Raw genomic sequence first — 27,955 nt, forward strand, 5'->3', positions numbered from 1 at the left:
GACTGTTACTTTTGATTTTGATCCCCCCTTTGTTCAGGGACACATTATTCAATTTCTGTTAGTCACATGTCTGTGGAACTTGTTCAGTTTGTGTCTCCGTTGTTGAATCTTATGTTCATACAAATATTTACACATGTTAAATTTGCGGAAAATAAACGCAGTTGACAGTGAGAGGACGTTTCTTTTTTTGCTGGGTTTAGATACAGTACAATAGGGTTGGAACTAGAAGCACAAGCATTTCGCTACACTCGCAATAACATCTGCTAACCATGTGTATGTGACCAATACAATTTGATTTGAACTGTGCACTGTAGTGAACCCTACCTCTCCACGAGCATCTGCAGCTGAGTTTTTGAGTTTTTGATCTTGTTCTGGGCCTCCACATTGAGCATGTCCACTGTGTTCTCTCCATTGATCTCCAGGATGACATCACCAGGCTGCAGGGCGGCCAACTCTGCCTTGCTGCCCCCATTGACCTGTGGGCCAGAGGTAAGAGATGCAGTCAGACTCGCTCTACGGCCTGTGGACTTGGTGCAGACATGATGCTATCAGCAACGTAAATAACCAGCAAGCCTGAACGAAATGCTGCATATCGAGTGTTGAAATTTTTGTCAAGGGCTGACAGATACACTGATGAACAATCATTATGACAAAACAGTGAAGACATGATTGTAATAACATGAGACTGTGGCTGTGATGAAGAGATGGGTTGTTTTCCTCAGTTTGCCTGCCAGGTGTCAATCAGTTGTTACAGGGCTCTAGCTGGTGATTACATTATATTTTGGTTGCAATAAACGTTAGCAGACACCACAGCTCTTCACGCACATGGCACACCTCGACAGTGTGAGGATTCATGACACCTTGAGGGAAAAGTCATCAGTGAGACTGTGGGGTTGACTACTCTGGCCTGACCTTTGCCTCCAACCTCACCACATGCCAATGGTCTACTGCCTGCATTAGGGGGAATTCCAGCCTAATGGAACAAACACACACCAGCAACACTCACTCAGTCTCTCTCAGGCACACACAAACACTATACCACACCATACAAACACAAAAGCCCAAATTAGGAGTTTAAATCAGGATAATTGAGCACTTGTGAGCACTTAAATGGTAGGAAGCATGAGTTTCTACTCACCAATGTAACAACACAATTCAACGTCTCAGACACGAGATGTACTGTATGTGGCAGGGTCTACAGACAATCACAGACTACAAAAGGAAAACCAGCCACGTTGCTTCTACACCTGCATTGCTTGCTGTTTGGGGTTTTAGGCTGGGTTTCTGTACAGCACTTTGAGATATCAGCTGATGTACGAAGGGCTATATAAATAAATTTGATTTGATTTGATTTGCAGACACCGATGTCATGCTTCTGGACAAGCTAAACACCTTCGCCCGCTTTGATGATAACACAGTGCCACCAATGCGGCCCGCTACCAAGGACTGTGAACTCTCCTTCTCCGTGGCCAACGTGAGTAAGACATTTAAGCATGTTAACCCTCGTAGGGCTGCCAGCCCAGACGGCATTCCCTATCTGCGTCCTCAGAGCATGCGCAGACAAGCTGGCTGGCATGTTTACGGACATATTCAATCTCTCCCTATCCCAGTCTGCTGTCCCCACATGCTTCAAGATGGCCACCATTGTTCCTGTACCCAAGAAAGCAAAGTTAACTGAACTGAATTACTTTCGCCCCATAGCACTCACTTCTATCATCATGAAGTGCTTTGAGAGACTAGTCAAGGATCATATCACCTCTAACTTACCTGTCACCCTAGACCCACTTCAATTTGCCTACCACCCCAATAGATCCACAGACGATGCAATCGCCATCGCACTGCCCCATCCATCTGGACAAGAGGAATACCTATGTGCAAATGCTGTTCATTGACTATAGTTCAGCCTTCAACACCATAGTACCCTACAAGCTCATCATTAAGCTCGAGGCCCTGGGTCTGAACCCCATACTGTGCAACTGGGTCCTGGACTTCCTGACGGGCCACCCCAGGTGGTGAAGGTAGGAAACAACACCTCCACTTTGCTGATCCGCAACACTGGGGCCCCACAAGGGTGAGTGCTCAGCACCCTCCTGCACTCCTCTCCTAATACTCTTCACCCATGGCTGCATGGCCACGCACGCCTCCAACTCAATCAAGTCTGCAGACGACAACAGTAGTAGGCTTGATTACCAACAATGACGAGACAACCTACAGAGAGGAGTTAAGGGTGGTGCCAGGAAAATAACCTCACACTCAACATCAACAAAACAAAGGGGCTGATCGTGGACTTTACGAAAAAGCAGAGGGAGCACCCGCTACCCACATCAACGGTACCGCAGTGGAGAAGGTGGAAAGCTTCAAGTTCCTTGGCGTACACGTCACTGACAAACTGAAACGGTCCACCCACACAGAGACTGTGATGAAGGTGCCACAGCACCTCTTCAACCTCAGAAGGCTGAAGAAATTTGGCTTGGCACCTAAAACTTTTACAGATGCACAATTGAGAGCATCCTGTCAGGCTGTATCACCACCTGGTACTGCAACTGCACTGCCCGCAACCGCAGGGCTCTCTAGAAGGTAGTGCGGTCTACCCAACACATCACTGGGGGCAAACTACCTCCCCTCCAGGACACCTGCAGCACCCGATGTCACAGGAAGGCCAAAAATATCATCAAGGACAACAACCACCCGAGCCACTGCCTGTTCACCCCACTATCATCCAGAAGGCGAGGTCAGTGCAGGTGCATCAAGGCTGGGAACAAGAGACTGAAAAACAACTTCTATCTCAAGGCCATCAGACTGTTAAATAGCCATCACTAGCACATTAGTGGCTGCTGCCTATATACATAGACTTCAAATCACTGGCCACTTTAATAAATGAAACACTAGTCACTTTAATAATGTTGACATATTTTGCATTTGTCATCTCATATGTATATACTGTATTATATTCTACTGTATCTTAGTCTATTCCGCTCTGACATTGCTTATCCATATATTTATATATTCTTAATTCCATTCCTTTACTTATATTTGTATGTATTGGGTATATGTTGTGAAATTGATAGATATTACTGCACTGTCGGAGCTGAAAACACAAGCATTTCACTACACCCACAATAACTTTTGCTAAACACGTGTATGTGACCAATAACATTTTATTTTATTTGACAGTGTGGTCAAAGACTTAGCAACTTAGTTGTAGTCACGATCTGGTTACCTATAACTACAAACAGTTATGTTTTAGCACATTTATAAACTTGTTTCTGGATATATTGGAACTACCCACAATGCACTATTTCTCAACATCATATGGAGAACCGGTACTACCTAGCTAGTTCCAGCTAGTTCCAATGTTAGGTACTAGCCATGCTAGCATGTAAATGCATTTCAAACCAAGTGTTTGCACTGGAGAACTACTATGTACATCCACAATAAAGAAACCCTATAAATTAATGTGAAAAACTGCAAATCTTTTTCTCCTGTGCGTTTTTGGTAGTGATAGTCGAATGTGCGTCATTTGTAGATAGTGCAGTAATCCCCCCAAGGACAGGGTTATGACTAATTTCGATGCCCAATCCTTTGTGGCCCAAAAATAAGAAGCAAGCTTTGAAGTTGGAATGGTTTGTCCGGTTGAAGCAAGCAGATTGGAGAATGGGAACCATGAGCATCGCATATAGCAGACATGCGCATTTCACCCTGGAGGACTTCGATAGCTTAGTTTAAGGGAAGGGGATACCTAGTCAGTTGTACAACTGATTGCCTTCAACTGAAATGTGTCTTCCACATTTATGACGTCTTCCTCTGAATCAGAGAGGTGCGGGGGACTGCCTTAATCAACATCCACGTCTTCGGCGCCCGGGGAACAGTGGCTAAACTGCCTTGCTCAGGGGCACAACAACAGATTTATACCTTGTCAGCTCAGGGATTCAATCCAGCAACCTTTTGGTTACTGGTCCAACGCTCTAACCACTAGGCCAGTGGAAGGCAGGATTCGAAATGAGACTCAAATCAGGTGCTGTGCGGAGCGTGAATGTGATACCTGCAACCTCAATTTTCTCCCGACCTACCGGCAGATCGTAAGTGTCAGCAATGATGGAAATAAACCGGGTAAATTGAATGTGGATTTACCTCACTATATCGCTATTGGATTAGCTAGCTGGCTCTCCCTCTGAAGGCCTCTCCTTGTCTCTTCTTTGACTTTGGTAGCTAACTCGGCCGTCAATCGGTAAGTTTCCACTCTCTCTACTTTATGTCGTTGGCTTTTTTGTTGTTGTGTGCGTGTTCTGTGGCTTTCTGCCTATGCTAGACTAGTTGTTCTCTGGCTTACTACTTAGCTATGCAGACCATGGTGGTTGGCTAGTTAGTTATTTTATCATGCTAGCTAGCCTAGCCAACTAACTTTAGCTGGCTGGCTAAGATAATTGCATATAGGAGTAATATTATTTGGTTAGATGGCATTATGTATTTCCAAAACTTTGGCTTACTTTAATGTAGCTGTAAGCTAGGTGTTGATGGCACTGCGTGAGTCAGCCAGTTGCTAACATAGCATTAGCAGGCCAGTAGGGCTAACATTAGCAGACTAGTTGGCTAGCAACCTTGCAAGCTGACTTGTAATAATACATTCAAAGTATTTGCTTGTATGTGGGTTGAAGATTTTATTGAAACTGATCAGTTTTATGCACTAAATGATCAGCACTAACTGATCAGTTTTTTGCATTGGGACTTTTAATATGTATTCTAATGCAAAACCATATATTACATGTGGTTACGTTTATGCTACCTACCCTTTAAGAGCAGCATCAACAAGGCTGGCCCCAAATTAAAAACAGAAAGAGGAAAATTAAAAAAGACACAATCAGTGAAGATGAAGAGGTCTCCTTCATACATCTCCAACAGAAACATGGCAGATTGCAGAGAGAATGCCAGGCTACAAGGCGTTTGTCCCTTTTGCGAAGCAAGATGGCAGGGGTGTCATGTCTGTGGGTCTACTCAAGTGGCAATTAAGCGTTGCTCTGGCAACCCACAATGATACATGCCTTTTCTGATCAGGGCACGCCTCACTTCACATAAACTAAGGGTGCAGATTTTTACAGGGGGCTATGCCCTGCAAAAACATTGGAAAGCTCTCTTCTCAGGCCAACAGAATGGGAAATGATGGGGCATCCATGCTGTTTCAGTGCCAAGATGCAACCACTTCAGACAGTCCAAAGCCATAGCTGCTTAACCAGAGAGGAGGAGGGAGGTGGAGGGAGGGAAACATGTTGCTTCTCCAAGTGGGTTTTACAACCACTTTCACTGATGAGGTCTCCCGCACAGCATGGACCCCTGTTTCTTCTATGAGACTGTTTGATATTTGAGACACAGTTCCCAGTGTTCCCTGCATGCTGGTGTTGTTGGCTACATGGTAGATGGAGTGAATGAGAAGGAATGCCCATCATCACAAGAAAACAGCTATTTTTGTCTGTGGCTGTGGCGGGGGCAGTCTCCCTGGGTTTCAGAGTGGCTGTGGCGGGGGCAGTCTCCCTGGGTTTCAGAGTGGCTGTGGCAGGGAGCAGTCTGCCCTGGATATCCTGAGTCTGTTTACAGAGTAGAACTCTGCTAATATCTTGCCTTCTACAGCTCGATCTTCCTGTTGTTTCCTCACAAGCTTAGAAAATCAAGAATAGTAAAACAACATGTGCACTAACACATGCGCACGCACACACACACACACAAACACACGCACACACGAGGCACACGCACACACGAGGCACACGCACACACGAGGCACACCACTCAACCCTAACTGTAATAACTAGTTTCCTCCTGATGTAACTTTTACTCCAATCTGACTGGATACAGTTGTTAAGGAAACAGGTAGAAGGCAGCCAATTGAGAAACAATGAGAGGAGCAGAGAAGTACAGCAGAGACTGAGGAAGTTGAGTAGGCATTGCATGTTTTCCTTTACAGAGGATATGGTGTGACTGAGCATTAAGGTCATTAGCGATTACCTTGGAAACTGTTATCACCTTCTTGAAGTCTCTTCCTCCGTATATTCTAAAGCCCCATGGAGACGGACCAATCAGGTTTACTGTCAGCGCCATCACGTGACCAGAGGTCGCCACCCACTGCCTGCTCAAACCCTGTAAAGGAGAGCGAGAGGGAGAGAGAGATTCTGTCATCAGTCATGCTTTTTTTTGCTGCAGTGACTATATAAGATAAATACGTTAGAACTGAGGTCACCTGCAACATCTGCCTTTTATCTCCTACTTGATTAGATCCTCTTGATATAAAATAAATGGGAGGAATCTGAAAACCAATGACACATGACTAGATAATTTTTTTAATTTTTTTTTTTACCTTTAGTTAACTAGGCAAGTCAGTTAAGAACAAATTCTTATTTACAATGATGGCCTAGAAACAGTGGGTTAACTGCCTTGTTCAGAGGCAGAATGACAGATTTTTACCTTGTCAGCTCAAGGATTTGATCTAGCAACATTTCGGTTATTAGCCCAATGCTCTAACCACTAGGCTACCTGCCACGACATTGAAGTTCTTGCACACCCTCAATTTCATGAAGTCCAAATGAGAAAAAAAACAACCACACCCCAAAAAAAGTTGTATTATACCACAGTAAAATAATATTCTAACATTTATGTTTAGTAGATCCACATACACCACATGACCAAGTAGTCAAACATCTCGTTCCAAAAATCATGGGCATTAATATGGAGTTGGTCCCCCTTTGCTGCTATAACATCCTCCACTCTTCCAGGAAGGCTTTCCATTAGATGTTGGAACATTGCTGCGGGGACTTGCTTCCATTCAGCCACAAGAGCATTAGTGAAGTCGGGCACTGATGTTGGGCGATTAGGCCTGGCTCGCAGTCGGTGTTCCAATCCATCTCAAAGGTGTTCAATGGGGTTGAGGTCAGAGCTCTGTGCAGGCCAGTCAAGTTCTTCCACACCAATCTCAACAAACCATTTCTGTATGGACCTCGCTTTGTGGGGCATTGTCATGCTGAAACAGGAAAGTTTCTTCCCCAAACTGTTGCCACAAAGTTGGAAGCACAAAACAATCTAAAATGTCATTGTATGCTGTAGCGTTAAGATTTCCCTTTACTGGAACTAAGGGGCCTAGCCCAAACCATGAAAAACAGCCCCAGAACATTATTCCTCTTTACAGGTGGCACTATGCATTGTGGCAGGTAGCGTTCTCCTGGCATCCGCCAAACCCAGATTGTCGGACTGCCAGTTGGTGAAGCGAGATTCATCAATCCAGAGAACGTGTTTCCACTGCTCCAGAGTCCAATGACGGCGAGCTTTACGCCACTCTAGCCGGCACTTGGCATTGCGCATGGTGATCTTAGACTTGCTCGGCTATGGAAACCCATTTCATGAAGCTCCCAACGAACAGTTATTGTGCTGACGTTGCTTCCAGAGATAGTTTGGAACTCGCTGGTGAGTGTTGCAACCGAGGACAGACAATTTGTAAGCGCTACGCACTTCAGCACTTGGCGGTCCTGTTCTGTGAGCTTGTGTGGCCTACCACTTCATGGCTGAGCCGTTGTTGCTCCTTGACGTTTCCACTTCACAATAACAGCACTTACAGTTGACCGGGGCATCTCCAGAAGGGCAGAAATTTGATGAACTGACTTGTTGGTGCCATGTTGAAAGTCAACGAGCTCTTCACTAAAGCCATTCTACTGCAAATGTTTGTCTATGGAGATTGCATGGCTGTGTGCTCAATTTTATACACCCGTCAGCGGGTGTGGCTGAAATAGCCAAATATACTAATTTAAAGTGGTGTCCACATACTTTTGTATATATAGTGTAACTCATTTTTAACCATGGACTTCCCTTGTATTTTAATTGGGATCATAGCACAGGATACTGCTAGGATGTGTCTGTTTTACAGTAAGGTCTATGCGTCAGCTGGGTACAGTATACAGTTGGCCCCCATAATTCTGCCCTTCTCATACATAGTGTTGGCTGTAGTGTTTTTCATTTGCACATGTGCTTGTGTTGAGACACTGACAGCTCTCCTGCTCTTTGGTAATTCATGCTGTGGTGAGGAGATGAGGAGGAGGTGGAACTCCGGCCCGACTGGCAGACACACAGATCCCACCACAGGGCAGCAAAGTTTCTGTTTCTCGCTCTCTCTCACACACACACACACACACACTGCTGCTTTAGTAGAGAGGCACCTCAACTACACAGCAATGCTCTTATTAATACCTGGTTAAGTGCTACCACGACCATACAACTATTCACAACACACCATAAAATAAGGGAAAGCACTGTTGCAGAAAACAGAGAAACAGAAAGGGAAATAGTGTCATTATTAAGTCTATTTAGTGTAGGCTCAATTAATTCAATTTCACATATCTGACAGCAGCCTTATTGCAGAACATCAAGGTAAATATAGAATTGAAAGCATGCTCAGTCTCGCAAATATGTATTGAGAAATGAAGACGTTATCTGGTTTGAGGCTCTGTTGAAATCTGTGAACTTCTGACAAAACATGTTTGACCAAGAAGAAAATGCTGACAGATCCTACAACAAAAAGCTGATGTTTCCCAATTCTGTCTTCACAGGCCCATATTATGTAACTTTCCAGCATTACTGTGTATATGTAGGTCAGAGTTTGAGACAAAACATACTTGGTCAAATCAATAACTGAACCTTGGTGCACCACATGGCCGCAGGCTTCATCTTATTGTCATAGGCAACGAATCTGGAATAAGAACTGATCATTGGTGGAGAATGCACTGTGACTGGACATGCTCTCACTGGTCTTAAATCTTCCTGTAAATATGATCCGTCTAGTTCCATACACCATAGTGTTAGAATTGAAGGGATCATCTACCGTTAGGCCCCAAGGCTGGTTCCACAGCTATCCATACAGAAACAGAGCAAACAGTGAACCCAGTCAGGATCTGGGACATCTCTCCCTCCCTACACTGGCCCATTTCAGCCATCTACAGCCGTCTGTCTGTACATTCCACAAGGGTCTGGAACAATCAGCACAAACCCACCCAGTCATTAGCACATTCAGGCAATTAGCGTGGTTACCAGGCTCACCATCATTAACCGCCCTTAATTGCTGTGGACATGAGAAACAGCCGAGGCGCCAGTTGTTGTTCCTGCTGTAATCCCTGGGGACAGACAGACACCCTAACGTTCTCGGTCTCTGGGCTGTTTAATTAGTCCAATGGGCCAGGATCAGCATGTCTCCTGCTTAACTGGAATCATTATCAACAAGGCACAGCGCTAATTTATGATTTATGGAACAACTGTTATCACTGTAAAGCTGCTTGCTATTTATTGTCAGGCAGTGTAAGGGTGATAGCTGCTTACCTTTGGAAGAGCACTATTGACCTGAAACTCTCCAGTTGTTACCAAACAGATCACTATGATAATACTTTTGCACCAGGTGTTAAATGGAGCTTAAAAAAAAAAACATTTTTTAAACTGAGCCCAGTGGTGGATTATATTCTGGTGAGAACTTGTTGCTTTGGCTACCAAGCAGCAATGGCAGCACAATAAAACACACCCACACAATGAGGAGAAATTATATCAAGTAGGTATTCCATCTGGCTCACGTCGCCACACATCAGGTAACCACAGTTCAGAAGAACTAGAAACTGGTCGTTCCAGTCAAATACTCTCACTTCCGCTGTGCTACACCGGTCTACCTAATACCATAAATATTTGATCATGGTACACCGTATATTGCCATGGTCTACTTTACAACACTTTATCATCCAGAGTTTCAGTTGTGAAATCTAGAGTATCAAAGGTGAATGAAGCAATACGACTTTGATTAAGGTTGTTGAAATCAATTGCACAGACAGACTTGAAGGCTGCATTCAGTTTCCAAGTGGAGAATGATCTCTATGGAGAGTTCAAACTGTCATACTCTACATGAAAAAGCCCCCAGGCACTTGTCATGTCTTTGAGAGAGCAGCCCCTTCGGGTAAAGGTAGGAGAAACACAGAGGAGAGTGGAGAACAGCTCTCGTATCCAGGTGCTGGGTTCCAGACTGTTGCTCAATGCTCAAACACGCATGGTGCCAGCAGTGTTCAACAGACAAGCAGATTACAGTCAATTAGCCTCATCTCGCTGTACATTCTCCTTTGTTAACCGTCACTTCAAACTACGTAATTGTGAATGTGTGTGTGTGAGACCTGCTAAAACAGGTCTGTGAAATCATCTACAGTTTAGCATAGGTAAGCATAGTAAGATTACTGTAACACACCCTTGGGTGAGTCTTGGGTTTCATGCGTGTGTCGCTAAACCACAATTATAGCAGGGTTGCTCTACTCTGATTGTGCGCTTTGAAGACAAGTCTTGCTGGCTGGCACAGAGAAGATGCCAGGCCTAGATATGAACATGTCTGCTTATGTACCATACTCAGCTCACAATCTTCACCTTTCACCTGGTTATTGCAGAACCAGGTTATACCCAGGCCTGAACTTTAGGAAACACACACCATCCACTGTTGTGGTTGCAGCGGAATGCTCTGTGTATGATTCACACTTTACAAATCTCTTGCTTCTGGCCATTTAGCTCTGTGAACTTCCATAGCTTTTGTGAGTGCTCTTGTTTGGCTGATGGCTATGCCCTATAATGTTTCCAAGCACACTCCTTTTCGTGAGGAGGAATGTGGTTGATAGGACACCTGTCCTGCTGCCTGCCCGGTCACACACCCACTGAATAGACAGAGGAATGCCATGGAAAGCCTCTCCCCATGTTAAATGATGTGGAATAACATTCTCACACTAACCACACAGTGATTTGATCAAGTAAAACTGCCATCACTAAGGTGACGACAATAACAGATGCGATATTAAAAGAACGGGGTGTTGTTGAAGGAAGATGAGTGACTGAGACGTTCCTAGGTTGTGAGACTACTATTATCGTCGAAGAATGAGCTGCAGGTTCCTCACACTTAAAAGGAAAAAGTGACAGGTTAAATGTATACGCTAATATATCTCTCTAATAAATTAGCTCAGGAATTTCATTGATTTCAATGTAATCATTAATTGAACCGGTTATGAAAGAGACTTAATTATTTGATCAAATATGTTCTTTATATCTTGTCATCAAAACTGTGGCAATAGTGTCAAAACAATAGAAGCTATTGTTGCGGTTGTTACTACTAGGTACATTAGCCATGGTTATGTCAGTGGTGTGGCTTCAGAAAGAACTGGCTCCACTTCTCTCTCAACAGCATCGTCTGAGGATCATGTTACTGGTGTTAGCACTAAGCAGATTCAGACAGACTCCCCACTTCGCACAGCAATCAGGCCACCTTACCACATCCCCTACACGGGCCATTAAGCCTTCAGATCCACTGAAGTTTACCACTGCTTTATCATGTTCATCACATGCACGTTTTCAAAATTGTTTTGCAATGATGTATCTCTGCAGCCCATTCAAACTCTAAAGCCATCTCAGGCAATGGTCCCAATGGTCACACAAACACTGAACAGAGCAGCCTACTAAGCATTTACCATCAAGCATTATCCCCGGACGTTGATTTTTGGTCCGTCTAAAATTGGTTTAGATTTGACTTGGGCTGGGCTGGCCTTCATGTCAACATCCACAAACCCACAAACATAGACATCTATGATTGGTTCAGATTTGATCAGGTCCGGACAAAATCTGAACCAATACTGTGCTGTTCAAACTTGGGAAACATAGACATTGGTCCAGCTTTGGTCCAGATTTGGTCCGGTCCGTGCTAGCCTTAATTGGGCCCCAAAAAAAGACGCCTTTTGATTGGATCAGATTTGGTCCGGTCCGGCTTTGATTTGGCCCAAATATAGACATCTATAATTGGTCCAATAGGGTGTTTGCCTTTCACGCAACGACCCGGATTTGTCATCCGCTACATTGGTGTAAGAAATGGGATGGCAGCCATGACTGTGAAACATCATGACTGCTCACTAAGCATTTACTAACAGCATCGTAATTATAATTTTTTTTTGGGGGGGGGGGGCAGTCCGGACATAAGACATCTCTTCGACGTCCGGCAAAAACATCTTCCATCCTTTCATTCAGCGCTTGAAATGGACATGATGTCAACATCTGGAAAATGCGTCTAAAAGACGTATTTTCAATGTTATTTTTCTTACTGGGAGACATCTTACAGAGAACAGGAACTGTGCTATTAAAGGAGGCCTGACAGAAGTCTATGAATGTATATTGAACTGAAACTAGATGTGAAAAGGACTCGACATGAGGCAGTCATCCAGTGACACGCATCCGTCTCGTCAAAGACAGACACTGAGAAAACCAAAGCTATCAGAAACAAGAAAACAAGCAACAGTGAAGCTTTCATCATACAAACTCCACCAGATTGTATCGGAGTGTAACTTCCGGCAGAACAACAGCATACCAGTTAATGATTCTCCTTGTGATTCAGAGAAAAAGCCCTATGCAAAAGAGCATATAACAAACTGAGTAAGGGCTCAGGAGAAAACGTCCTTATTCAAACCATACAAATTATATAGTGGCATGGTTAGCATATTGAAAAAACAAGAGGAATGGCCAAACAAATAAAATGTTTCCACAAAGTCGCGAGCAGCTAAATTTGTTGGCCATTGTCCTGTATTCTCTAAAACGCTACTACTTGTCCAAAATTACAGTGGTCTGTTTCAGTCTGTGGATTGTTTGTGGTGCCACGGCCCTGCACACCCAGAACAGCAGAGTCATCAGGAAACAGACAATTGAAAACATGAGTGTGTGTGTGTGTGGGGGGGGGGGGGGGGTTGGGTACAGCAGGCACATGGAAGGTTGCAGAGAACAAAAACAATGGAGAGGTACTGGTACATTGCAGCACAAACGGCAGTCAGGGGGTGGGGGGGGTATAGGGGCCGGGATTTGAATGGTGCTTGGGCAGCACGTGAGTCCTGCGAAACACATCCAGCCTTTTCCCACCCATTCAAAATACCAAATAAATAGTCTGCACATTACAGGTTCAATCCAAGTTGTCTGAATGGCTTGGGCATATCAGAGGTGAAACATTCCTGAGATGCTGGCTTGAACTTGAGCCACAGGGTTGTTCCACAAATTTGTTTAATTTATTTGATTTCACCTTTATTTAACCAGGTAGGCCAGTTGAGAACAAGTTCTCATTTACAACTGCGACCTGGCCAAGATAAAGCAAAGCAGTGCAACAAAACAACAACAGAGTTACACATAAACAAACATACAGTCAATAACACAACAGAAACATATGTATAGTGTGTGCAAATGTAGAAGAGTAGGGAGGTAGGCAATAAATAGGCCATGGAAGCAAAATAATTACAATTTAGCATTAACACTGGAGTAATAGATAGAGATACTGGGGTGCAAAAGAGCAAGAGGGTAAGTAATAATATGGGGATGAGATAGTTGGGTGTGCTATTTATAGATTGGCTGTGTTACAGGTACAGTGATCGGTAAGCTGCTCTGACAGCTGATGCTTAAAGTTAAAGAGGGAGATATAAGACTCCAGCTTCAGTGATTTATTTAATTCGTTCCAGTCATTGGCAGCAGAGAACTGGAAGGAAAGGTGTCCAAAGTAAGTGTTGGCTGTGGGGGTGACCTGACCAGTGAAATATACCTGCTGGAGTGTGTGCTATGGGTGGGTGTTGCTATGGTGACCAGTGAGCTGAGATAAGGCGGGGCTTTACCTATCATAGAGACTTATAGATGCTGGAGCCAGTTGATTTGACGACGAATATGTAGTGAGGGCCAGCCAACGAAAGCATACAGGTCGCAGTGGTGGGTAGTATATGGGGCTTTGGATGGCACGGTGATAGGCTACATCCAGTTTGCTGAGTAGAGTGTTGGAGGCTATTTTGTAAATGCTATCGCTGAAGTCAAGGATCGGTAGGATAGTCAGTTTTATGAGGGTACGTTTAGCAGCATGAGTGAAGGAGGCTTTATTGCGAAATAGGAAGCCCATTCTAGATTTAATTTTGGAAATTAGTGCCTTTTGTGTCCCTTTGATATTTTAAGAAGATATTGTGCGCAAATATTGAACTTTAAAAGCCTGTTATATTACATGAAGTGCACTTTAATATAGATCCAATAAAAATTCAATACATGTGATTTTTAATATGAATAAAGACTTGCTAAAGTGAAAAAAATTCTGCTTTTTGACATGTGCCTCTGTGCATCCTCATTTATCCCAGTTTTCACCATCATTGTAAAGCCCTAGTTATTTTGTTGGTTTGACAAAGTCATTTCTCAAGATTATAATTTTGTGATACATTTTAAGGTTTAAATGGGGGTGGGGACTGATGGGCAACCTCGGTTGCTGGTTGGGATGTGAAGGGGTGGAAGGCATTCTTTCTTCGGGTGAGGAGGGAGGATGCGGACGGGTGGATGGGGACTGAGGGTGGCAATGGGTTGGAGTTTTTTTTGTGCACTTCTCTTTTATAGTTTTTTTTAAACCTGTACCCCTAAAAAAATGCAGTTATGACTATAACTACTGTTCTCTGAAGGAGGGAAACAAGGTACAACACAGCTACGGGGGAGTTTGCGCACTATCACCCTCTACTGAAGAACATTCGAATCACGCCAGACCAAGGCCAATGAATACCCTGCCTCACCAGACCTTCCACAGATGATAAACCAGAGGCACGGATTAATTCCTTCAATTCAGTACCAGTCTTCACCGAGCTGGCGGCACAGGGCTGAACAGGTGTTGTAACTTGTTTTGCTCATTCAGCGAGCAGTATTTATTATCATAACTGTACGTTCCCTTTCAGTCTGTAAATTCGGCACTACACAGCAATGGGGATATGAAATCACACCCCATGCCCACCCCAGCTGACACAGAATGAAATGACACAGAGTTCGAACCTGACATGAACACCTGCGGTACCCGGGTATTGCGCAATCTACATGCTGCCTAACGACCCTGTCCTGCCCCAGGTGTTAGCACAATGTGGGCTACACTGGGGCCAGTGACATCCAAGCTGATAAAAACCCAAATCGCAGCAGCACAAATATATCCTACAGGCAACCCTTTCAACAACGCCCAAGACGCTGCCAGAACCCTGCTGAAGTGGGCGTGTGCACCGTTAGGTCATTCCTGCCATATGCCAGTGGGAGAGACGCTGCTTAAAAAGCGCTCTACCACAAGCAGAATTAGCAAAACAGTCAAAATGTTGATCACACAAACAGACACCCCTGGTCTGCTCAATGTAAATGCGTAACGCTTGTACCGGACACAGTGAATGTAACCTCCACTGATCCTCATAAGGAGGAGGAGACAAAAAGGGGAAAGTCTCAAAAGCTAAAGACCTGTAGGACATAGTCATGACATTAGGGGTGAAGACCGTATTAGGGCGTAATGTCACCTTAGAGTCGCCAAGGGCGAACTTTATACAGGAGGAGTGAACAGATAACGCGTGGAGATCTCTAATGTCATAAGTCATAAGCAGAGCGGTCTTGTAGGAGAGGATCTTCAGATCCACAGACTCCATTACTTCAAAGGGGTCCTCAAACAGCACATTAAATACCTAAGACAGATCCCAAATGGGCACAAAAGGTTGATAAGAAACTGGCCTGAGACGGCACACAACTTTTAAAAAACACACCTCCAGGGGATGAGCCCCTGAAGTGGCACCATCAATTCCCACTGAAATAGCTGCCATATACACCTTCCGGGTGGGAAATGAATGACCCTGCTCGAAAACCCCCTGTAGGAACATTAAAATGTTCACCAGAGAGCTCTGAAAGGGAACAATTACTTTGCCACCAAAACTCAAATGCCCGCCACTTCAGAGGTAGACCCATTGCAATCAGATTAGACCTTTCAGGGGCCAAGCCCACAGATTCCAAATCTCCGGCTGCCAGACCTGCCCGTGCTCCTGGGTCAACAGGTCCCTGTGCAACGGGAGTTGCCACGGGTCTCCAACTATAAGATGAGAGACAGAGAGCCACAAGGATCAAGGACAAGCCCTTTCGAAGTACCCTCCCCAGCGTGGACTGAATCAGCTCCACAGAAGGAAATGCGTAAAGAAGGGTCTGAGGCCACTGGTGCACGAGAGCATCCATTCCCAACGCTCAGGCCCCTTATCAAGAAAAACAGCCGACATTGTGCATTTCTCGCGATGTGTAAAGATTTACGTCGGCCTTGCCAAACATTTCCCATATCTAGGAGACCACTTAGGGGTGCAGCCGCTACTCCCGAGAGCAGGCCCCACCCTGGATAGCAGAGCTGCACCCGTGTTGGGGCACCCAGAGATACTCGTTGCATTGGGCGAAGCAAGAACGCACTCCACTGAGATGGAGTCAAACAGAGACTTAACATGGGAAACCAGCATGGATGTGTGTAACACCACCTGCTCCCTCGACTCAGCCAGGTAGTCCATTATCCTGAGCCCCAGACACTTCATAGGTGCCAAAACCACCTCCACAACTTTCTGTGAGAGGGATATATGGCCACATGAAAGTACACATACATCAGGTTGATGGAGGGGAACCAATCACCCGGGCGCACTGATTGTAACAACCGGTTGTACATTAGCATTCTGAATTTCTAGACCCTGATCTGCTTGTTTAGGGCACAAGCTCTAAATTGGGACGCAAAGTCCTGCCCCTTTTGGGAACCAGGAAATACTGTCTGTACCAACCATCCTGGGCCTCTGACTGCACAGACTCCAGGGCCGAGCCAAACAACCCCGTAGGAGAAATCGGCTAATCCATGTACAACAGACTCTCTCTCTCCGGAACCTACAACAGAGTGAACCAAAGTGAGCCCCCATGCTTCTCCCGAGCTCTGAGACTATGCAACAGGACATGCAAGAGACGAAATCAGCCGTAGCACGAATCTCATCTAGGAGTGCTGTGTGGGGATCCACAGAATCGTGTCCAGGTCAACTAACAACTCAGTGTGGTAAACCTGCAGCATTGTGACTATATCGCCATGCTGGGAGGATAGCTCTATGGGATCAAACCACGAGCCCAGATCCAACCCCGTATCCTGCAATCAGACTCCGCCAAGGTACAGGCACCCAGGAGAGGAAAGTCAAACTCAGTCCCACACGCCTCTTGAGAGAGCTTGTACACAGCAGGCGATAGTGGTCACACAAGATGGTTCGATCCAGGGCTGCCTGAGCATGCACCCAGCCAAAAACATACAAGACAACACTCATGAAGGTACAGGTACAACCCTAAAACATGGGCACCCTCATAGATATTATCCTGACCAACCTGCCCTCCAAATACACCTCTGCTGTTTTCAATCAGGATCTCAGCGATCACTGCCTAATTGCCTGCATCCGCTATGGATCCGCGGTCAAACGACCACCCCTCATCACTGTCAAATGGCCCCTAAAACACTTCTGCGAGCAAGCCTTTCTAATCGACCTGGCCCGGGTATCCTGGAAGGATATTGACCTCATCCCGTCAGTCGAGGATGCCTGGTTGTTCTTTAAAAGTAGTTTCCTCACCATCTTAAATAAGCATGCCCCTTTCAAAAAATGCAGAACTAAGAACAGATATAGCCCTTGGTTCACTACAGACCTGAGTGCCCATGACCAGCACAAAAACATCCTGTGGCGGACTGCACTAGCATCGAATAGTCCACGCGTTATGCAACTTTTCAGGGAAGTCAGGAACCAATACACACAGTCAGTCAGGAAAGCAAAAGCTAGCTTTTTCAAAAATAAATTTGCATCCTGTAGCTCTAACTCCAAAAAATTTTGGGGCACTAAAGTCCATGGAGAATAAGAGCACCTCCTCCCATCTGTCCACTGCACTGAGGCTAGGTAACACTGTCACCACCGATAAATCTACAATAATCGAGAATTTCAATAAGCATTTCTCTACGGCTGGCCATGCTTTCCTCCTGGCTACCCCAAACCCGGCCAACAGCTACGCACCCCCGCAGCTACTTGCCCAAGCCTCCCCAGCTTCTCCTTCACCCAAAACCAGATAGCAGGTGTTCTGAAAGAGCTGCAAAACCTCGACCCGTACAAATCAGCTGGGCTAGACAATCTGGACCCTCTCTTCCTAAAATTATCCACCGCCATTGTTGCAAACCCTATTACCAGTCTGTTCAACCTCTTTCGTATCATCTGAGATCCCTAAAGATTGGAAAGCTGCCACGGTCATCCCCCTTTTCAAAGGGGGTGACACTCTAGACCCAAACTGTTATAGACCTATATTCATTCTGCCCTGCCTTTCTAAAGTCTTCGAAAGCCAAGTTAATAAACAGATCACTGACAATTTCGAATCCCACTGTACCTTCTCCGCTGTGCAATACGGTTTTCGAGCTGGTCACAGGAACCCCTCAGCCATGCTCAAGGTACTAAACGATATCATAACCTCCATCGATAAAAGACAGTACTGTGCAGCCGTCTTCATGGACCTGGCCAAGGCTTTTGACTCTGTCAATCACCGTATTCTTATCGGCAGACTCAACAGCCTTGGTTTCTCAAATGACTGCCTCGACTGGTTCACCAACTACTTCTCAGACAGAGTTCAGTGTGTCAAATCGAAGGGCCTGTTGTCCGGACCTCTGGCAGTCTCTATGGGGTACCACAGGGTTCAATTCTCGGGCCGACTCTTTTCTCTGTATATATCAAAGATGTCGCTCTTGCTGCGGTTTATTCTCTGATCCACCTCTACACAGACGACACCATTCAGTATACATCTGGCCCCTCTTTGGACACTGTGTTAACTAACCTCCAAACAAGCTTCAATGCCATACAACTCTCCTTCCGTGGCCTCCAACTGCTCTTAAACGCAAGTAATACCAAATGCATGCTTTTCAACCGTTCGCTGCCCGCACCTGCCTACCATCACTACTCTGGACGGTTCTGACCTAGAATATGTGGACAACTACAAATACCTAAGTGTCTGGCTAGACTGTAAACTCTCCTTCCAGACTCATATTAAACATCTCCAATCCAAAATGAAATCTAGAATTGGCTTCCTATTTCGCAACAAAGCCTCCTTCACTCACACCACCAAACATACCCTCGTAAAACTGACTATCCTACCGAACCTCGACGATGTCATTTACAAAATAGCTTACAATACTCTACACGGCAAACTGGATGCAGTCTATCACAGTGCCATCCGTTTTGTCACCAAAGCCCCTTAAAACCACCCACCACTGCAACCTGTATGCTCTTGTCGTCTGGCCCCCGCTACATATTCGTCGCCAGACCCACTGGTTCCAGGTCATCTATAAGTCTATGCTAGGTAAAGCTCCAACTTATCTCAGCTCACTGGTCACGATAACAACACCCACCCGTAGCACACGCTCCAGCAGGTATATCTCGCTGGCCATCCCCAAAGCCAACACCTCCTTTGGCCATCCTTCATTCCAGTTCTCTGCTGCCAATGACTGGAACTAATTGCAAAAATCGCTGAAGCTGGAGACTTGTATTTCCCTCACTAACTTTAAACATCAGCTATCTGAGCAGCTAACCGATTACTGCAGCTGTACATAGCCCATCTGTAAAATAGACCACCCAATCTACCTACCTCATCCCCATATTGTTTTTATTTACTTTTCTGCTCTTTGCACACCAGTTTTTCTATTTGCACATCACAATCTGCTCATCTATCACTCTAGTGTTAATTTGCTAAATTGTAATTACTTCGCTACTATGGCCTATTTATTGCCTTACCTCCTCATGCCATTTGCACACACTGTATATATACTTTTTTTCTAATGTGTTATTGACTGTATGCTTGTTTATTCCATGTTTAACTCTGTGTTGTTATTGTGTCGGACTGTTTTGCTTTATCTTGACCAGGTCGCAGTTGTAAATGAGAACTTGTTCTCAACTAGCTTACCTAGTTAAATAAAAGGTGAAATAAAAAAATATTAATAAATAAAAATGAATATTATTCAAAGATATGGTGAAACCGCATGACTGTGGGCAAGGTTGTGAAGTCGAACCCCGGCTTAACAGCCTTTGTTCGTGCTAGTTATCTTACTTACGATCAGTTAGAGTGGCTAAACAGGCAAACGAAAAACTAACACATTTGTAGGGAACTTCACAAAAATAGTTACCAAACTTTACCACAAAACGTCCAGGAGGACGAAGCATCCATTTAAGTTGGAGTAAAGCCTGGCACATCTTGCATTCCAATGTTTGTTTTTGAAGAAATGTGTGAATTGTTCTGCCTAGCTCGAGGTGAAGAGTGGAAGAATTTAATGAATGTATCCGTGCCTCGGGTTTCACCTGTGGAAGGCAGGGCTTTCAGTGATGCACTGTGTGAAGCGTGGGATCTTAAGTTAATTTCCCTTCGTAATCATCAGTCAACATGGAAGTACATTATGCTACATTGAACACATACTGTACCAAGCATCCATCATGATCCTACTGCACCAAGCATCCATCATGATCCTACTGCACCAAGCATCCATCATGATCCTACTGCACCAAGCATCCATCATGATCCTACTGCACCAAGCATCCATCATGATCCTACTGCACCAAGCATCCATCATGATCCTACTGTACCAAGCATCCATCATGATCCTACTGTACCAAGCATCCATCATGATCCTACTGTACCAAGCATCCATCATGATCCTACTGTACCAAGCATCCATCATGATCCTACTGCATCACTGCATCCATCATGATCATACTGCATCACTGTATCCACAGTTTCACCCACCTAATGTGTTTCCATGCCATAATGAAATATAATGTTGGTGGCAACTATTCCTCCTGGCAAACCAACTGTCAAACAAACTGATGAGGGTCTAAGACAGAGGCAAGGCTGTTATGAGTTTGGGTATAAATCCAAGATACACAAAACAAAAATGTTCCTGTTCAGATGGCTAGGGCAACTAAACGTAGCAATCAAGCGAATAATTACATCAACCAGGGTGTACAGACAATTGGACAACATCACCAAGAACCCTTGTATCCAATGTTCATAGGTACAAAATTGCAGAAATTCAAATACATTTTTAAAAATTGTTTGAGTAAAATAATGTGAATTACCAAATAATTGAATGAAATGAATGTTGCCCATTATTAGCGTGAACTGACAGGTAAATGAGAGACTCACAGAAGTAGCCTATAGCAATTACCTAAACCTTACCTAAATCAAGGCAGTTGATCAGCAATCAGTTATAGTCGAATTGTGTCCGTACACCTGCAGATCCAACAACGGTGCTCTCCTGAAGAATATCTCAAGTGAAAAACTCATAGGCGACACCACCAAAATACCCGAAAAGAGCGCAGGACCAGAAACACTCCACCCCTTGCGCGCGAGTCGCTTCCAAAAATACAGCAGAATGAAGTTAATGTTTCCTTCTTTCTGTTCCCAAAACGCCCACAGGAATCTCATATGCCTCTAAGAGCGATTCGTGCTGCTATATTATTAGATCAAATGCTCTGGACACCTGAACTGCACTTCTATTGCTGGGGACTATTGGATAAAGAACCAATATGAAATCACCTGTGGACACCCGCTCTGAGGAATGAGCTCACAGTGACACGTGCTGTTATCAAAATAATTGCATGGGCGTGTCAGGATCCAGCGAGGGTGGGCGATAATTGAGATATTACAGAATGGCCGTAGGGCCTTGCAAGTGTGTCTTAGTGCGCCATCTGCAGACAAAAAATGGCATTGAAGATGTAACTGATCAATGATAGGGACCACAACTACAGACAATGGGCCTACATGCCTACAGGATGGGCTGGTGTAATTGTCAGATGTTTATGAATAAATTCGAAGCCTGATTAAACAATGAAGGATTGTTGTAGGCCTGGGTGAGGATGGTAAAGCAGGTATCTAGCTCTGTGAATAGATGGGAAGCAGCATGCTTTGTGTCAAAGGGTACTGTGTCTCAGTACTAAGGGAGTTGATAGTCACGGGAGGCTAGATGATTTGCAATTGGTGTGGGATTTATTGAATAGCCTAAAGGTGCAGAGAGTAATCACAACTGCATTCATGCCATCAAGATCCAATAAAAAAAATAAGAAAATATACTTTGGCTTAGTGTCATTTCACACTTAAGCCGATTTATTTAGCTACTATTTAAGTCAGCCCAAACTTGACATGGCGTAGCCTACCATTCACGTGTCTGACTCCAATGGCTGAAACCAACTCGTTGAAAATTCGGTTTAATTATACTTTCCTGTGTCTATATTGTCTCAAATCCCTAACCACAAAAGGACCAACCACGCAGCCAACCCGTAGAGTAAAGTTCAAATGTACAGTACCAGACAACATTTTGGACACACCTACTCATTCTACAATGTAGAATAATAGTGAAGACATCAAAACTATGAAATAGCACACATGGAATCATATAGTAAATAAAAGTTTTAAACAAATCAAAATATATTTTATATTTCAGATTCTTCAAAGTAGCCACCCTTTGACTTGATGACAGCTTTGCACACTCTTGGCATTCTCTCAACCAGCTTCATGAGGTAGTCACCTGGAATGCATATCAATTAACATGTGTGCCTTGTTGAAAGTTAATTTGTGAAATGTATTTCCTTCTTAATGCATTTGAGCCAATCAGTTGTGTTGTGACAAGGTAGGGGTGGTAAACAGATGATAGCCCTATTTGGTAAAAGACCAAGTCCATATTATGGCAAGAACAGCAAAGAAAAACGACAGTCCATCGTTACTTTAAGACATGAAAGTTCCAGGCAGACTACACTGCTCACGCAAGCCAACGAGCGTCTGCGTTACAAAGGGCTAAAATAGAATCACGCTGCAAGTCCTGCCTCTCCCATCTCCTCATTGGTTCTTTGGTTTATGACTCACTCCTTAATTAATATTTATCGATACTGACTGCACGAAGACAGTGACGGCAAATCCCTACAGAAAGGCTAAAAAAAAGACATTTCACCCAGTGTGAAATGGAAGTTCTTGTAGGGGAGGTTGAAGCAAGATTTTTTTGGGGGTGGACACAGTGTGGGCATTACAAATGCCAAAAAGGCGTTAGTGGCAGCATGTGGCGGACTCTGTGAATGCTGTTGGCTCAGAAGGTCAGACCCTCTCAGAAAAAAAAGACGTGGTCCGACATAAAAGTGGAGGCCAAAAGGCACATATCCTTACACAGACAAGGTGTTTGTGCCACGGGATAAACACCTTGTCTGTGTAAGGATATGTGCCTTTTGGCCTCCACTTTTATGTCGGACCACGTCCGAGTGGAGTAGCGACGGAGGTGGAGGGGGACACGAACATGCAAGACGCACGGGATGATCCAAGTATGTAATTAGTATTCCCTCGTTAGAAAAGAGTAAACCAAATGCATTCAAGTTACATTTTCTATTGTTTTTAGTCGCTGTGTGTTCCAGCGGGGTTGGTGGTGCTGCAGCTGAGCAGGAGCTGAGTGTTCCACCGCGGGGGTGGTGCTGCAGCTGAGCAGGAGCTGAGTGTTCCACCGGGGGGGTGGTGCTGCAGCTGAGCAGGAGCTGAGTGCGCCCAGCCCCGGGGTCTCCACTGCACCTCGTGCGTCACAACCCTCCAGCGGCCGTGTCCTCACAGATGCAGTCCTGCAAACACATTGACGCTATTAACGAGGTTGCCAAGGAGTTGAAGTGGGACAAGCACTGCTTGGTTTCTGCGGGTGCTTCTCTGTAAAGCTGGGCCCAGTACAGCACAGATCCAAAAGAACAGCTCTTGGTAATTGGAACCGGCTCATAAGCACTCCTCATCATTGGCCAGTAAATCTTGCTGGTCTCTGAAAATTCGCTCTCTCCGAATTCTTCCATTCAAATATTCCAACTGTGCCAAAGCAACCATTGTGTGTCATTACTCATTGTAATTGCAGACCTTTTTACTGTCTTACTGTTCACTTTATTATTTATGAGAATAAATGTCATAACATGCAAGTATTGTTTAATAATTACATATCCATTTACATATGATTCCTGATTAAACTGTACAACATATTTGAGTGGTTATTTTGCAAAAACAGATATCTCCATTTGTATTTATTATCCTAAATCATGTTTTTTTGTGTGCATGCCAGGGAACTCTTCATATATAACACATGAGAGGTAATATTTCAATTTTATTTTACACAATGGTATCAATTTCAAAGCGTTTCTCGAGTTTCATCCTTCTGCCATCAGTCGCAGTTTCTCATTTCCCCAGGTTATGTGTACGTATGGGTCAAAGTGTCCGTGGAGGACCACGCATTCTCCCGTCAAGTCAAGTTTTTTTTTTTATAAATCCTAAAGTTTGCTTAGAAAGTGGCATACGCCTCTTGTGCCTACACGGCATTTATAAATTACTTCACAATCTCCCAACCTCAACCCAATTGAGACGGTTTGGGATGAGTTGGACCACAGAGTGAAGGAAAAGCAGCCAACAAGTGCTCAGCATATGTGGGTACTCCTTCAAGACTGTTTGAAAAGCATTCCAGGTGAAGCTGGTTGAGAGAATACCAAGAGTGTGCAAAGCTGTCGTCAAGGATCTCAAATATAAAATATATTTTGATTTGTTTAACATTTTTTTAGTTACTACATGATTCCATATGTGTTTTTCATAGTGTTGATGTCTTCACTATTATTCTACATTGTAGAAAATAGTAAAAATAAAGAAAGACCCTTGAATGAGTAGGTGTGTCCAAACTTTTGACTGGTACTGTATATACAATATATAATACAATATTTTAAATTCCATCTGTCTTTAAAATGACGTTCAGCAGCAAAAGATTTTCAATAGATATTTTTTATTCGTCAAAAAATATATATATATATATATTACTTGGAATATAATATTGGAATTTAACTAATAACATCAACATAATATAACACTTAATAACAATAACTTAACTAATTAATTCAGTGCAACATTGACGTGGCAACTCTCTTATGCTCTGCTATTGCACAGTTCTAATTTGTACATAGGTCACAAATAAAGTTGTCCCCAGTAAAATTGGAGCACAACTCATGAGCCCACCTCCTGCACTGCTCACACCTAATCCAGTCCCCACCTGTGACTGAAAATGGGGAAAGATGCCAATGAAAAGCTCTCTCTTAAAAACGTAGCAAGCTATCTAGCTATATGACATAAAATTCTGCATAAAACAGCTAAAAGGCTATGAAGTCACATTAACTCTAAAGCTATCAGTCACTAGTGGAAACATTTACAACTGCAATTAATTTACAATATCTTTTTAATGTATTTTACATCAGACGATCTGGTAGTTAAGGTTGCTAACTAACACTCCTAGCAACTTATGCTAGCTGGCTAGCATTTACTGCTAGTGAATTTGCTAGCTAGCAAGTTAGCATAAACTAGCGCTAACTGGGCTAGTCATTGTCTAAATGACAGGTAGAAAAACATTCACAACCATAAAGAGGCAACTAACCCCCAGCAGCCAGTACCCCCTAGTAAGTGGGGGCGAGTTGCCCCCATTACACTCATCCAAAACAGTGCAATAATATCTAACAATTCCACAACAATACACACAATACTCCCAAGTGGCACAGCTGTCTAAGACACTGCATCTCAGTGCAGGAGGCGTCACTACAGTCCCTGGTTCAGCTGTATCACATCTGGCTGTGATTCGGAGTCCCACAGGGCGGCCCACAATTGGCCCAGTGTCGTCCGGGTTTGGCCGGGGTAGGCCGTCATTGTAAATAAGAATTTGTTCTTAATTAACTGATTTGCCAAGTTAAATAAAGGTTAAAAAAATATATATATATATATATTTTTTTTTAAATGAGAATTTTAAAAAATGCGCACAATACACGCACATCTAAAGTATAGGAACGAAATTAAGAATTTATAAATATTTGGATGAGCAATGTCGTAGCGGCTTAGACTAAAATACAGTAGAATAGAAAACAGTATATACATATGAGATGAATAATGCAAAATACATGTATGTTACATTTTTTTAAAGTGTCTAGTGTTCCATTATTAAAGTGGCAGGTGATACGCCGAGGCTCATGCCTGCTCAAGCTTTCCCCCTTCTCCACTGCGGTCCCGTCGATGTGGATAGGGTGGTGCTCCCTCTACTGTTTCCTGAAGTCCACGATCATCCCCTTTGTTTTGTTGACGTTGAGTGAGAGGTTATTCTCCTGGCACCACACTAGTAGGGCCCTCACCTCCTCCCTGTAGGCTGTCTCATCATTGTTGGTAATCAGGTCTACTACTGTTGTGTTGTCTGCAAACTTGATGATTGAGTTGGAGGGGTGCTTAGCCACGCCGTCATGGGTGAACAGGGAGTACAGGAGGAGGCTGAGCGCGTACCCTTGTTGGGCCCCAGTGTTGAGGATTAGCGAAGTGGAGGTGTTGTTGCCTACCTTTAACACCAAGGAGATGGCGCATCGGGAAGTCCAGGACCCAATTGCAGAGGGTGGGGTTCAGACCCAGGGCCTCAATCTTAATAATGAGTTTGTAGGGTACTATGGTGTTGAATGCTGAGCTATAGTCAATGAACAGCATTCTTACATAGGCATTCCTCTTGTCCAGATCAGATAGGGCAGTGTGCAGTGCGATAGCGATTGCATTGTCTGTGAATATATTGGGGCGGTAAGCAAATTGTAGTGGGTCTAGGGGTGTCTGGTAAGGTAGAGGTGATATGATCCTTAACTAGTCTCTCAAAGTACTTCATGATGACAGAGGTGAGTGCTACGGGGCGAAACTAATTTAGTTCAGTTACCTTTACTTTCTTGGGTACAGGAAGAGTGGTTGTTTCCACTTGAAGCATGTGGGGACAACAGACTGGGATAGGGAGAGGTTGAATATGACTGTAAACACTCCAGCCAGCTGGTCTGCCATGCTCTGAAGGAATAGGGATGCCCTCTGGGCCGGCAGCCTTGTAAGTGTGAACACGCTTAAATGTCTTACTCAGGTCGGCCACGGAGGAGAGCCCACAGTCCTTAGTAAATGGCCACGTTGGTGGCACTGTGTATCCTCAAAGCAGGCGAATTTAAGGTGTTTAGCTTGTCCGGAAGCAAGACATCAGTGTCTTGTCTGTAGACCCTGCCACATGCGTCTCGTGTCTGAGCCGTTGAAATGCAAATCCACTGTCTCTCTACTGACGTTTTGACTGTTTGATTGCCTTACTGAATCCGTATTCAGCCATATTCCCAGTCACCTTACCATGGTTAAATGCAGTGGTTTGCGCTTTCAGTTTGCGCGAATGCTGCCATCTATCCAAGGTTTCTGGTTGGGTAGATTTGAATAGTCACAGTGGGAACAACATCTCCTATATATTTCCTGATAAACTCCGTCACCGTATCTGTGTATTTGTTGATATTATTCTCAGAGGCTACCCAGAACATATCTCAGTCCATGTGATCAAATCAATCTTGAAGCATGGATTGGTCAGACCACCGTTGAATATTCTGTAGCACAGGTAATTCCTGTTTGACTTTCTGCCTATAGAAAGGGAGGAGTAACTGGCTTTATCAATAAGTGCATCGAGGACGTCGTCCCTACAGTGACTGTACGTACATACCCCAACCAGAAGCAATGGATTAAAGGCAACATTCGCACTGAACTAAAGGGCAGAGCTGCCGCTTTCAAGGTGTGGGACTCTAACCTGGAAGCTTAAAAGAAATCCTGCTATGCCCTGCGATGAACCATCAAACAGGCAAAGCATCAATACAGGGCTAAGATTGAATCATACTACAACGGCTCCGACGCTCGTCTTATGTGGCAGGGCTTGCAAACTATTACAGACTACAAAGGGAAGCACAGCCGCGAGCTTCCCAGTGACACGAGCCTACCAGACGACCTAAATTACTTCTATGCTTGCTTCGAGGCAAGCAACACTGAGGCATGCATGAGAGCATCAGCTGTTCGGGACGACTGTGTGATCACGCTCCCCATAGTCGACGTGAGTAAGACCTTAAAACAGGTCAACACACACAAGGCTGCGGGGCCAGACGGATTACCATGTGCTCCGGGCATGTGCTGACCAATTGGCAGGTGTCTTCACTGACATTTTCAACATGTCCCTGATTGAGTCTGTAATACCAACATGTTTCAAGCAGACCACCAT

At 44.3% G+C, this 27,955-nt stretch overlaps 1 protein-coding gene and 1 long non-coding RNA gene across 2 annotated transcripts in view; one reads left to right on the forward strand and one right to left on the reverse strand.

Annotated features, from left to right (window-relative positions):
- LOC109879630 (PDZ and LIM domain protein 2) overlaps positions 1–21,484 on the reverse strand; it is a 58,802-nt gene extending 37,318 nt beyond the window's left edge. The window contains exons 1-3 of the mRNA XM_020471797.2: positions 21,067–21,484; positions 5,995–6,126; positions 325–476 (exon numbers count right to left, since the gene is read on the reverse strand). Coding sequence (XP_020327386.1) covers positions 325–476; positions 5,995–6,087 — 245 coding nt within the window. The 5' untranslated portion in view covers positions 6,088–6,126; positions 21,067–21,484. The remainder of the gene's footprint in view (positions 1–324; positions 477–5,994; positions 6,127–21,066) is intronic.
- A 1,293-nt stretch (positions 21,485–22,777) lies between these two features.
- On the forward strand, positions 22,778–23,882 carry LOC116361466 (uncharacterized). Its single transcript, XR_004207606.1, has 2 exons — positions 22,778–23,195; positions 23,270–23,882. It is a non-coding gene; the product is annotated as an uncharacterized LOC116361466 (long non-coding RNA).
- Positions 23,883–27,955: the final 4,073 nt, after the last annotated feature.

This window comes from Oncorhynchus kisutch, linkage group LG3 (assembly GCF_002021735.2).
Source record: "Oncorhynchus kisutch isolate 150728-3 linkage group LG3, Okis_V2, whole genome shotgun sequence".
Taxonomy (NCBI): domain Eukaryota; kingdom Metazoa; phylum Chordata; class Actinopteri; order Salmoniformes; family Salmonidae; genus Oncorhynchus; species Oncorhynchus kisutch.